Source organism: Cherax quadricarinatus, chromosome 63, assembly GCF_038502225.1.
Source record: "Cherax quadricarinatus isolate ZL_2023a chromosome 63, ASM3850222v1, whole genome shotgun sequence".
Lineage (NCBI taxonomy): Eukaryota > Metazoa > Arthropoda > Malacostraca > Decapoda > Parastacidae > Cherax > Cherax quadricarinatus.
Window position 1 is genome coordinate 4,494,891 of NC_091354.1, and position 12,400 is coordinate 4,507,290.

General features: G+C 40.9%; 1 protein-coding gene across 11 annotated transcripts in view; it reads right to left on the reverse strand.

The window, feature by feature from the left end:
• Positions 1–5,276: 5,276 nt before the first annotated feature.
• Positions 5,277–12,400, reverse strand: part of LOC128698209 (zinc finger protein castor homolog 1) — a 522,290-nt gene continuing 515,166 nt past the window's right edge. For 9 of the 11 annotated variants that reach the window (XM_070098621.1, XM_070098618.1, XM_070098625.1 and 6 more), the window contains 5 exons: positions 11,851–12,086; positions 11,221–11,447; positions 9,367–10,639; positions 8,009–8,232; positions 5,277–7,870 (listed from right to left, as the gene is read on the reverse strand). In XM_070098621.1, coding sequence (XP_069954722.1) covers positions 7,599–7,870; positions 8,009–8,232; positions 9,367–10,639; positions 11,221–11,447; positions 11,851–12,086 — 2,232 coding nt within the window. In that variant the 3' untranslated portion in view covers positions 5,277–7,598. The remainder of the gene's footprint in view (positions 7,871–8,008; positions 8,233–9,366; positions 10,640–11,220; positions 11,448–11,850; positions 12,087–12,400) is intronic. The other 2 variants (XM_070098617.1, XM_070098622.1) reach the window with 1 other exon arrangement.

Sequence of the window (12,400 nt, forward strand, 5' to 3'; positions counted from 1 at the left end):
CATGTGATTATTATTATAATCAAAAAGAAGCGCTAAGCCACAAGGGCTATACAGCGCTGCAGAGCTCATGTGAGCAGCCTCAATAAGCCAAATAGAGGCTCCCAGTTCAGTCATAAAGCATAATTTCAGAAAGCAACTTGTAAGTGATTAGCTTATCTCTTCTGAATTAAAGCATGCATTTGTCATAGCAGAAGTTACTTCTCTATTTGTTTATAATTTTTTAGTACGTAACTATAATTAAGATATTCTTTGTTACAAGACCTTAAATGTTGAACCACACTGACTGTTACTTTTTAAATATTTGAGGAGTAACTTGTGGGTTCATAACTCTGTGTCGTCCCCTACACAAACAGCCAGGTCATGTGTATCTACTGTTACCTTGCATTATTATTATTAATTCACAGTTGCATTTCAGAAAGACGTGTGCTTTCACCAAAGTGCTGGAAGACATTGTACCTTGCCTCTAATAGTGACCCGTTCCTGCATGGGAATATTGTCTTGCACCACATTGGAACATTAGTTTTCCCGGATTCATGGTAGGCCTAGACCTTGTAGGCTAACTTCCTCCAGTTGTAAGTACAACACTTGCCCATATTGTATTGAAGTGTATTTATTTGTTGCAGTCCACCATTTAACCTTTCACTGTCATTTGCTTGGATATGAGGGAATGGGTCTGTGTGGTGGGTATGCACAGTATAAAAATAAATCCTGCCCCATGCAGTGCATGATGGGAACAGCTAACCTCTGACATTGTGTTTGATTTACGATGATGACTTTGAGGTGCATTCTGTATCTTTTTTTCATGCTTTTATTGACTGTTTCTTTGTATCATTTGATAGAATTGAAGACATGCTAGTGGATTGGAGATGATTTTAATTATTTTCAGAAAAGAAATGGCTTGAAATAGGTCCCAAAGTGACAGAAATATTTGAATTTGGCAATTTTCCTGAAGAAGGATAGGGGGCCCCTGTTAACCCCTCGGTCTGTTTTATGAGTTTTTAATAAGTCTTCAGTTATTGGGATGGCCTAAACCATAACCACTCATTCTTGGTTTATATTTTATTAGCCGAGAAGTAGGGTAAAACTTTATATTATTATTATTATAATCAAAAAGAAGTGCTAAGCCACAAGGGCTATACAGCGCTAAAGCTTTATAAATTTTTGTATGATGTTAGAGTCCAAGTGGAGGGCAAGCCTTACATAGGAAAAGCCTAGGAAGATGATTAATGAACAATGGACAAGTTGCTTTAGTGGCTAGAATGTCAGTAGTGGAATGCTTACAGTATTTATTTTGGACTTTTGTTTTTAAATTGGAATTTGTTGAATTTTGTGCAAAATTACTGACTTCTGCTCACTTTACAGTAGTTCTGATAGTTGAATGGGCAGTTTCTTGCAATCAGTCAATAAAACAGAAGGCATACTAGCAAAATAGTCAGGAATTGGATCAGTTTGAGCAGCAGCATTGGCCTAATTAGCCAAATTTTTATCACTCCCTAGTCAATATTTACATGATTTAATTTCCTGATCACTTAGGTTTCATTACCTTTCCAAATCAGTTAATGGGTGTCAGTTTCATTTACAAACTGACTGTTTGTTTGAACAGTTATTAGCACTTCTTTGAGACATAGATGAAGCTGGGGAGGGGGGGGTTCTGGGAAGCTAATTATTTACTTGGAACTATAGTTGAAGGGAATAAAAGGAACGAATAGTTAAAGAGAATGAATGAGCAAATGGATTTGTTAGTTAAAAATAGGAGAGGAGAGTTATTAAACAGAGAGTTAGAGGTATCAAGATGATGGAGGGAATATTTTGAGGAATTGCTAAATGTTGATGAAGATAGGGAAGCTGTGATTTCATGTATAGGGCAAGGAGGAATAACATCTTATATTATTATTATTATTATTTTTTTTTTTTTTTTTTTCAACAAGTCGGCCGTCTCCCACCGAGGCAGACGAAGAAGTGCTAAGCCATTATAACATCTTATAGGAGTGAGGAAGACCCAGTTTTGAGTGTGGGGGCAGTGGGTAGAATGGAATGGGGTACAGCAGCTTGGATTGATGGGATAAAGATAGAAATGTTTAAAAGCAGGTGGGGATATAGTTTTGGAGTGGTTAGTGTTTTTATTTAATAAATGTTTGGAAGAGGGTAAGGTACCTAGGGATTGGCAGAGAGCATGTATAGTTCTTCTGTATAAAGGCAAAGGGGACAAAAGAGAGTTTAGGAAGGGTAGGGGGTGTGTAGACCAAGTGTTTGTAGTGATAAACATATAGGTGAACAGTATTTAGATAAGGGTAAAGAGGTTTTTTGTGGCATTTATGGATTTGGAAAAGGCATATGACAGGGTGGATTATTATTATAATCAAAAAGAAGCGCTAAGCCACAAGGACTATACAGCATGACAGTGTGGATAGGGAAACAATGTGACAGATGTTGCAAATGTATGAAATAGGTGGTAGGTTATTGAAAGCAATGAAGAGTTTTTACGAGGATAATGAGGCTCAAGTTAGAGTATGTAGGCAAGAGGGAGATTATTTCCCAGTAAAAGTAGGCCTTAGACAGGGATGTGAGATGTCACCATGGTTGTTCAATATATTTATAGATGGAGTTGTAAGAGAAGTGAATGCTTGGGTGTTGGCAAGAGGTGTGGGGTTAAATAATCTAACACAGGGGTGGGAGTTGTCACAGTTGCTCTTTGCTGATGAGACTGTGCTTTTGGGAGATTCTGAAGAGAAGTTGAAGAGGTTGGTTGATGAATTTGGTAGGGTATGCAAAAGAAGGAAATTAAAAGTGAATATAGGAAAGAGAAAGATGATGAGGATAAAAAAATTAGGTAACAGAAGATTGGATATCAGATTGGAGGGAGAGAGTATGGAGGAGGTGAATGTATTCAGATGTTTGGGAGTGGATGTGTCAGCAGATGGGTCTGTGAAATAAGAGGTGTATCATAGAATTGAGGGGAAAAAGGTGAGTGGTGCACTGAAGGGTCTGTGGAGACAAAGAATTTTATCCATGAAAGCAAAGAGGGGAATGTACGAGAGTATAGTTATACCAACGCTCTTGTATGAGTGTGAGGCATGGGTGGTGAATGTTACAACAAAAAGAAGGCTGGAGGCAGTGGAGATGTCACGTCTGAGAGCAATGTGTGGTGTGAGTATAATGCAGAGAATCCATAGTTTGGAGATTAGGAGGAAGTGCAGGATTACCAAGACTATTATCTAGAGGGCTGAGGAGGGGTTATTGAGATGGTTTGGACATGTAGAGAGGATTGAACAAAATAGAATAACTTCGAGAGTGTATAAATCTGTAATGGAGGGAAGGCGGGGTAGGGGTCGGTCTAGGAAAGGTTGGAGGGAGGGGGTAAAGGAGGGTTTGTGTGTGAGGGGCTTGAACTTCCAGCAAGCGTGCGTGAGTGTGTTAGACAGGAAATGGAGACAAATGGTTTTTAGGACTTGACGTGCTGGTGGAGTGTAAGCAAGTTAATATTTATGAAGGGATTCAGGGAAACTGGCAGACCGGACTTGATTCCAGAAAATGGGAAGTACAGTGCCGGCACTCTGAAGGAGGGGTGTTAATGTTGCAGTTTTATAACTGTAGTGTAAGCATGCCTCTGGCAAGACAGTGATGGAATGAATGATGATGAAAGTTTTTCTTTTTTGGGCAACCCTGCCTTGGTGGGAAATGGCCGATGTGGTAATAAAAAAAAAAAAAATCTATGGGAGAAACCTAACAGCAGAAGACCCCGTTACTTCCTATTGGGATGTGGCATGGGATACACTAGAGTAATATAGGGATATAGCATGGGATACACTAGAGTAATTTCCCTAGAGTAATGTAGGAAAACAGCATGGGACACACTAGAGTAATGTAGGGAACATCGTGGGATATACAAGGGTAATGTAGGGAAACATCATGGGATACACTGAATTATTATTATAATCAAGGGGGAAGCGCTAAACCCGGAGGATTATACAGCGCCAGGGGGGGGATGTGGAAGGCATTCAGGCTTAATTCGGGGAACTGGAGCACAGATCCAATTCCCTAAATCAAGAGCCCCTCACCAACATCAGGGATACACTGAAGCAATGGGATACACTAGAGTAGGAAAATTATTATTATAATCATAACTGAGCACTAAATCCACAAGGTAATATAGCTAGAGTAGGAAAAGGGCTTGGTATTCCTTACATATATAACCCCAGGGGGCTGGGGCTGTGTGATGTATTATTATTATTATTATTATAATCAAAAAAAGAAGCGCTAAACCACAAGGGCCATACAGCGCTGACTGTGATGTAGGGGATACTTTTTTCAGATCAGTCTCGTTTCTCATAGAAGTGTCAGTGTTTCCACTTAAGGGTAAAATACATTATTTGAGGGTAAGTAGGCCTTCCTTAGGATACTCTTTAAATTTTGCAGAATCTATGTCATACAAGATTTTCTTAGGGTTGGGGGCCCCTCAAGGGAGGTTCCATGATGTTGTTGAGGGGCTCTTGATCCAAGAAATTATACTTGTCCTCCCTTTCCTCTGATCAAATCTGATTTCCTCTCATTTCCCAGATCCAATACTTTACATATTATAATCATAACTAAGCAATAATCCCACAAAGGTGCACTTTACAGAAATGTAATAGAGTAAACTAGAGTGATCTGTTTTTATGTTGTGGTAATAGGTAAACTGCTGAAATAATTATTCTCTTTTATTAAACTTATTTGGGCAAATCTGCTTTTTAAAACTCAGTCTTATTAGTGTTTTGTTAGTCTGTTTTGTTTACAATATATTTTGATATACATATTTATAGTTTTTGTTTCAAGACAACTTGTTCTTGAAGTTCAGAGTAATATATGTAGGTGCTTTATATTTTAAAGGCAAAGTAAGGTCTGCATACTAGGATATCTTTCTCATCAGGATGTCACCTCTGTAATTAGTTGAGCAATGCTCAGATAAAAATATTGGTGGGGGATTGGAAATGCCCAAGTTGTACCCCTTTAGCAAGCAGCCTCAGGTAATACAATACTTCCATCATACAAGGTCAGCCTCCAGATTTTCAATTTCATGGTAGCACAGGGCTGATAATGATCATTTTTCCCCTCTGACTAGTAGCTGAATTTTACAAGGGGAATATGTATTTCTCTCCAATATAGAGGCAAGGAAGGGGACAGAAAATCTAATTCCTCAGATCAAGAGCTCCTTTGCCACCTCAAGGGATCCCCCTGGAAGTGGGCCTGGCTGAAGCTTTAGGATAATACCAAAAAAAAAAAAAAAAAAAAAAAACAAATTTCGATGTATCACTTTATTTGAGTAAGTTGCCAGGATGTTGAGGGCCCCAGCGTGTGGCTGCGGTGCCCAGTCCAACACTCCCTTCCACCCGTCCAATAGGTCCAGTGTGGCCCTCTTCCCCAGCCTAGCACTCCTCCCTTCCTCTTCTAAAGTGCCTTGTACCTCTTGCCAGAATGGTGACCTGAGTGCAGCACTCAAGCACATATTTACTGTAGATACCATCTGACACTGTATGGGCGCCATAAGCTGGTGCAAGGGCTCTTAGATAATGTCTGAGTTTTGTGCATCAGTGCCAAGAGTTTGGTAATTGGTGCTAGGGTTCCAAAGTTCAGTGTCCACATTCTGAGAGTCACTGTTGTGTCTTCAGAAAAAAATGAAGGACTGACTCCAGTAGTTTGTTTAAGAGCTCTGGGAAATTTTTGCACCAACATGGGTTAAGAGGTCAGCAAGCTAAGCTAGAGGAGTGCCAGGATGAGTCATACTGCCCTGCAGGACAATGCCATTGCTGCTGCTCACCAACAGTAAATACATATTTACTGAAATCACTTTACAATAGGGTGAGAAGACAACTACTGGAGGCCCACAACAGGTCGAGCATTGCCCTTCGGACCGGCACCACATCTGGGACACCCACTGTAATAAATAGAACTGTACATAAATGCATCAGCAGTGCTGAGTGAGCTAAAACTGAGGCTAGAAGGCGGTGCAGCTTCCAGAGTGAGAAGCAAGTGGGTGGTGGGTGGGCCTCACTCTTGCCATTCCTCGCCCCTACACCTGCCTCACTCACCACAACACCCGCCTCACTCACCACACTGTTTATATAAGATGAAAAAGGTGCAAGCTAGGAAAGTGTATGAATAATACCAATAACAATATGGCAGAATTATATAAAGTAGTAAAGCTGAAGAGGACACAGCAGGAGGTGCAGCAGGGGACGGGCACACTGTAGGCCGTCTCGTGTTTTACACTGGCTACTGTTGGTCATGTCTTATTAATACTACATATCTACATCACAGCAAACAAGACACTACTGCTTAGAGGCCTAGCAGCCTACCTTCTCATTGAGGAGGTTCTTAAACTAGTTTGGACTACCTCCCTGGGGTAAACAGGTCTCCCAGATCAAGGCTAATCCTGGGATCCCAGCTACACACACAGATAGCAGTGAGCAGGAGGCACTAACAACACGCCTTTGACCATTCTTAATCTGCCATCTTCACTAGCAAGTCTACATCGTGGCTTGAATATGCAATGCAGAATGCATTAGTCAGTGCTATATATCGTTAAGACTTTTTAAATCATAAAAAAAAGATGTTTGATATTGGCACTTTCTTGGCCACCAAATTAAAAACAAACAAAAAAGTAGAAAATGTTTGGCACTACAGGAAATAACTGAATGAGTATGGAATACTTGGCACTAATATTTGGTAACACTAAAAAATAAATAGTATAAAATTATATTCAGCATAGCTGTGTGTTCAGGTTGAGGAGGGCATGATTAAGGTGGTGGTGGTGATGGTGGGTGGTGGGCAGGTCACAGGTTACAGGAAGGCACAGGTGGGCGCGACACCTTCACGTCTACCACACGAACTACACCACACCAACCTACATTAAGACACTATCGCATAAGACACTGTTGTTTAACCTTCAACAAGGCACTCGGGTTTCATACAGGTCTGAGGCTTCTTGTTCTTGGTATTGAATACCAATTGCATCACATACATTCAGGAATATTAATCAATAGTACATTGGTTCTTATTAAACCAACTAAATAACACAGTAAATAGTCCATATGTAGTGGGCAACAGGAAGTGGGCCGCAGCAGTGGTGGCTACAGGCTGATGTATGGATCTAGCCTGACCACACCCCACCACTTGCCCATGACTATAAGGCTCACTGATACAACCACAACACTGCATACACCATGTATAGTGAACCACTTTTCTTTATGGTACACAGGAATTTTCACTTATGTATCACTTAACATGTATACTTCATCTGTACAAAGGTCACTGTCTAGCAAAAATTGGATACAAGGTACAGTAAAAAGAATAACAACTACACCACTTGGTATGTTACAGTGATATGTAAGGCTAATGATAACACATATGCTATTGTACAAGGCTACATCATGTAGCTCACACAAGTTCAACACATGGGCTCTAAAACGGGCCCACTTGAGGCCGTATTTGCCAGTCCATTACTACTTCTCAGGGTAGCTTGGGCAGGCATGAATGTCACTGTCTGAAAATATTGGGTTTGTTCCTGCACCCTCATTAGGGGCGCTGGGGAGCCTCTCCGCAGATTACTCCCCAAAGAAACTTCATTCGAGGTGTCTGTACCTGTGTGCAGACATCTGGCTAAGGCCCAGGACTGAATACTGGCACTTGAGGCAATGGTAATGCGTTTGCTTCTGATTATGGTTGCAACCTTGAATACCACACGGCTGGGACGGTGTAAACTTTTCAAAACCTGCGGCATTGATGGAATCTCGCTTCTGGTGCTGTCTGCGATGCGCCACTACCTTATTGGTGTCTGTGCACACAAAGTCGCATTTGAGACAGTGGAAATGTGATGCCTTGTTTTGCTGCTGGCCTGTGAATATAAATTTTCATTAGTGCTCCAAACATTATTTTGTTCATTTAACATTTTGTGCTGTAATGTGTACTGTAATGAGTGAACAAGTATATGTACACTAACCAGAAAATGACAAGCCCTTGGAAGACACCTTACCTATCATTGAGGCGTAAACACAGTCAGGGCGCCCACAGGAAATGTTTGAGCGAAACTGGTTGAAATCACCTCCCATGAGGGTATCAAGCCGCTCGTGGCGTGCTGTGTGCTGCACAAAGCGAGTTTTGTCACAAAAGGAGTAACCACAGTCCTTTCTCATGCAATGAAAATGTGTTTGATGCTCCCGGTATCCACAGTGTGGATATTGACAGTCCTCGTTGAACCTGAGGGCAGAAGAAAGGTAAGAATTTAAGATACTGGTAGGCTTAAGATACTCAAGAGTTACTGTACCAACTGTATTTTGAGGGAAGTTATCTGTTTTACAAATACAAAAAAATTTCATGGAACTAGAACAGGTAAACACCAAGTGACGGCATGTTCCACTGTCTCTACAGTTCAGTACAGTGCAGTGCAGTGATATATGATACACAAAATATTGTGCAGCTTTCAACTGCAATTTGTGGGCTCCTGTGAACTAAATTACTGTATTCCTCCCATGGTAATCTGTATTTTTCAATCCATGATGCTTTGAATTACTTTTATTCCTCCCCTTTCCTTTTGTTTTTGTTTTTCCATTTATACATTCTCAGTTATGTATATTTCCTTGAAGTAGTTTTCATTCTTGTCACATTTTATTCCCTAGTGAAACCAAATAACATCTGTTTTGGAAAAAATGCAGTATTACGCTGTCCTTTATTGATGAAGTTTTGCCCACATGGTGTGTTCTTTTGTCACATATTTGTGATGTGAAAATGCCTGCCATTTGGGCAAAACATCAATAAAGGATCACAATATACAGAGTTTGTTTCTTTCTTTTCCATTGTGTTGGTATTTTAAATAATTTCTCTCTATAGCATCTGCTTTCCTTGACAAGAGCCAACCCAGCAGAAAAAATTCTTGTGACAGACATCTTACGTACTCTTTTTTAACAGCCTTAACCCTAAAACTAGTTTTCAGAGTTCTTCTACCCTCTCAGCCTATTATTATTATTATAATCAAGGGGAAGCGCTAAACCCGGAGGATTATACAGCGCCTAGGGGGGGAATGTGGAAGGCATTCAGGCTTAATTCGGGGAACTGGAGCACAGATCCAATTCCCTAAATCAAGAGCCCCTCACCAACATCAAGGAACCTTCCTTGAGGGGCCTCTCAGCCTAGCCAGCTAAAGTATTGTCATCACAATCTGGAAGATCTTACACATTATGCAGTATTTAAAAATTTCTGGGAACAATGTTACATGTTGGCACCTACTTAGAAGATGAGCTCTTAGGAGACAAAATGCTTATAGTATCTAGTATCATGTAAGCTATACAAAAAATTCAGGAATACATATGTGATAAAACAATCAATTTTTCTTACCTAAAGCGGATATAACCTTCAGGTACAGGCTCATCTTTGAGCAACCGTATGGAGTGGTTGGAGCGAATCTTCTTGGCCTCTTGAGCATTGAAGTCTTCAGCACCAAGCCTCTTACCTAACATGGCTAGGTGAGGTGAAGTTCCTAACGAGGAGGGCAAAAGAGGGTTATGATCTCCCCCAGATCCAGGCATTCCTGGTCCACCCATTCCTGGACCGACACCAGGTAAACCCCCTGGAACAGGGGACCCATGAGTCAAATCACCATTAGGACGGACTCCAGGCATAATGAGGCCTTGATGGGCCATAGCTGCCAATGCTGGATGGACTTGCCAGGCAGCTGGTGGCAAAAGACGTGGTAATGATCCCGGGAATATCCCTGCCATGCTCAAATGTGGTCCAAATGGAGATGAAAGTCCATGGAAACTGGCAGCCTGAGTGTACACCATTGGAAACTGGGGAGTTGTTTGGGGTCCACTCAGGGTGCCACTGATGCCACCACTGCTTAGTGGTCTTGGGCTGCTGGTAGAGATACTCTGTGTTGTTAGCCCAAAGCTACTAGTACTACATTCATTGGGACTTCTTGGGCTGACTGGATGATCATTGATCTCAATTTTTGGTTGAATATTTCCATCTTCCTCTTCAACTTGATTGGTACAAACATCTGCATCCTCTTCATCCCCTACAGAAAATCCACCAGAGTTCATTGGGCTACAAGTAGCATGTTTAATAAGATGTGGTCTTAGTTTTTCATGTTCACTAAAAGCTTGATTGCAAATCTGGCAGTGGAAATGTTCTTTCTTTTTCAGCTTACAAAATGGTCTACCACAAGAATATTCAGGGCCATACTGTGGATGACGTTCAGGACAGAGCCACTCAGAGCTTAAAGAAGCAGCTCCTAGTGGCGTCTCTTCACGGTTGAGGGTCTGAAGGATACGTGTTGAATAAGGGTCCCCTTGTTGACTCAGTGGACGAGGCTGATCACTGTCAAATTCACTACGATCATCAGTATCTACTTGATCCATGCGATCTCGAATGGGTGACTGCATGCCGAGAGGTGGTGGTGAGCGACGAGTGGCAGTGATGGTGAGGCTTCCTGACACAGGCAGAGTGAATGTAGTAGAATTCTGCTGGCGTAATGATGGTGGAATAGGCGTAACAAGGGCACCTGCTTCACCCCGGGTGCTGGAGGGTCGGTTGTTTGATGGGGTAGATGTAGGAAATGGCGAGAGAGGGTAGAAGATCCCCGACGACTTCACCACTGGGGGGGAGAGATCTACATGTCAGTGTAACCTGCAGCTTGGCAAAGAATATCTTCAAGATAGCAAATGATAAAACTAGGCTCAAGATAGTAAATAGGTTATATTATAGCAACCTGAAATTAAATCAGGCACATTAATAATTTGAAATATGATACATACAGTATTACAACCAAATAAAGTGTAAAACAATTATTTTAGTACGTTATAATATAAAGAATGAGAAATATAATGCAATGTCTATAATCATAAAATTTAAATAAAAAGATTAATAGTGAAGGGGAAGCATAGCATGGATTACTAGACTCAATATAGGATAATGAGTAGTTAATTTAATATCTATTATGCACCTTATACTCCTTGTGTGGGCAGTAGTCCAAAGATTACAGGGGTACAAATTGGGTCCAGGGACAGGGCCCCATAAGATAATGGAATGAACAAATATTTGTTAGCCAATGAAATAATACTGGGTATTAATCATATCCAAGTGCTAGGTTGAGAATTACATTGCAGAGGCTGGCATATTAATGACCAAATATGTAAATGACAGATGATTATTACTCAGAGTTAGAAACCTCTTAATTTTTCTCATACCAACCTTGCTGTGCTTTGCTGGGTGATTCTCTGTCTGCACCAGCCGTTGGGGCATCCATGGGGCTGTCAGGACGCTGCTTTTTAAGGTATATGGGTGACTGAGGGCCCAGACTGTGGGTGTGGACAGCCCCATCCTCTTGCTGGTGCTTCTCAGCATGGGACTCCAGTGTCTGGTAGCGCACGAAGGAGAAGCCACAGCGAGTGCAGTGGAAGTGTTTGTTTACCTTATTACTGTGGGAAAGTAAAAAAAAAAAATCAATGAGGAACCATTCATATCGTGCAAGGCATTGGAAATATGATACTTCAGATATGAAATGCTGTACCACTTGCCTAGTCATTACATAATATTACAAGAGAAAATTTTCATACAATATTTTTTTTTTTTTTTTTGAAAAATAAATTGAATAAACTGTTGAAAGTAATCTTCATAAACAGAACAGTTTAAAAGTAAAAAATATCTCATCGTTATTTTGATTAAAAAATAATAATAATTAAAATCACATTTTATTCTACTTAGAGAAATTTAATCAGGATTAATAGCTGTTTTGGTTAAGATTGAAAGAGTTCACTCACAATGAATTTTAGAAGAGCTGTTAACTTTGCAAGTTAAAATCCTACTCCCCCAAAACTTTACCTTTGACAATTGGGTGACCGGCAGTCAATATTCCTGTCGATGGCAATGAAGCCCTCAGGGATGGGTGTATTTTCATGGAAGTCGTGGGCATGGAGGGGGAGGACATCCGTATGAGCGGTAACATAGAGGCAACGAGGGTGGGCACAGTGGTAGTGGCGCCGGCCAAGCAGTGGGCACAACTGGTCGGGGCACGACACACCTTCACCCCAGGGATAGAAGCCCTCCACTATCTCCGCCTGCCAACAAAAGAAGATGGCATGGTCAAATATTATGTTGGACTGCTATAATTGTTTTTCATATCATTCTAGTTATTCATATGCCAATGGCACACAGGAAGAGATGCTATCCTACATCACAGGCTCAGATGCTCTATGGCCCATATGAGTTTAGGGTTTCCCTCTAAATATAATAACAACACACCTTAGGCTACATATATCCCTCACAGATGAAGACATGATGCCTTTATTACAATAAATATATTGGAAAATTTTGGAGATTTGCATCCCAAAAATTAAGAAAAAGTTTGGTATGTCATGAATGCATAAAATAT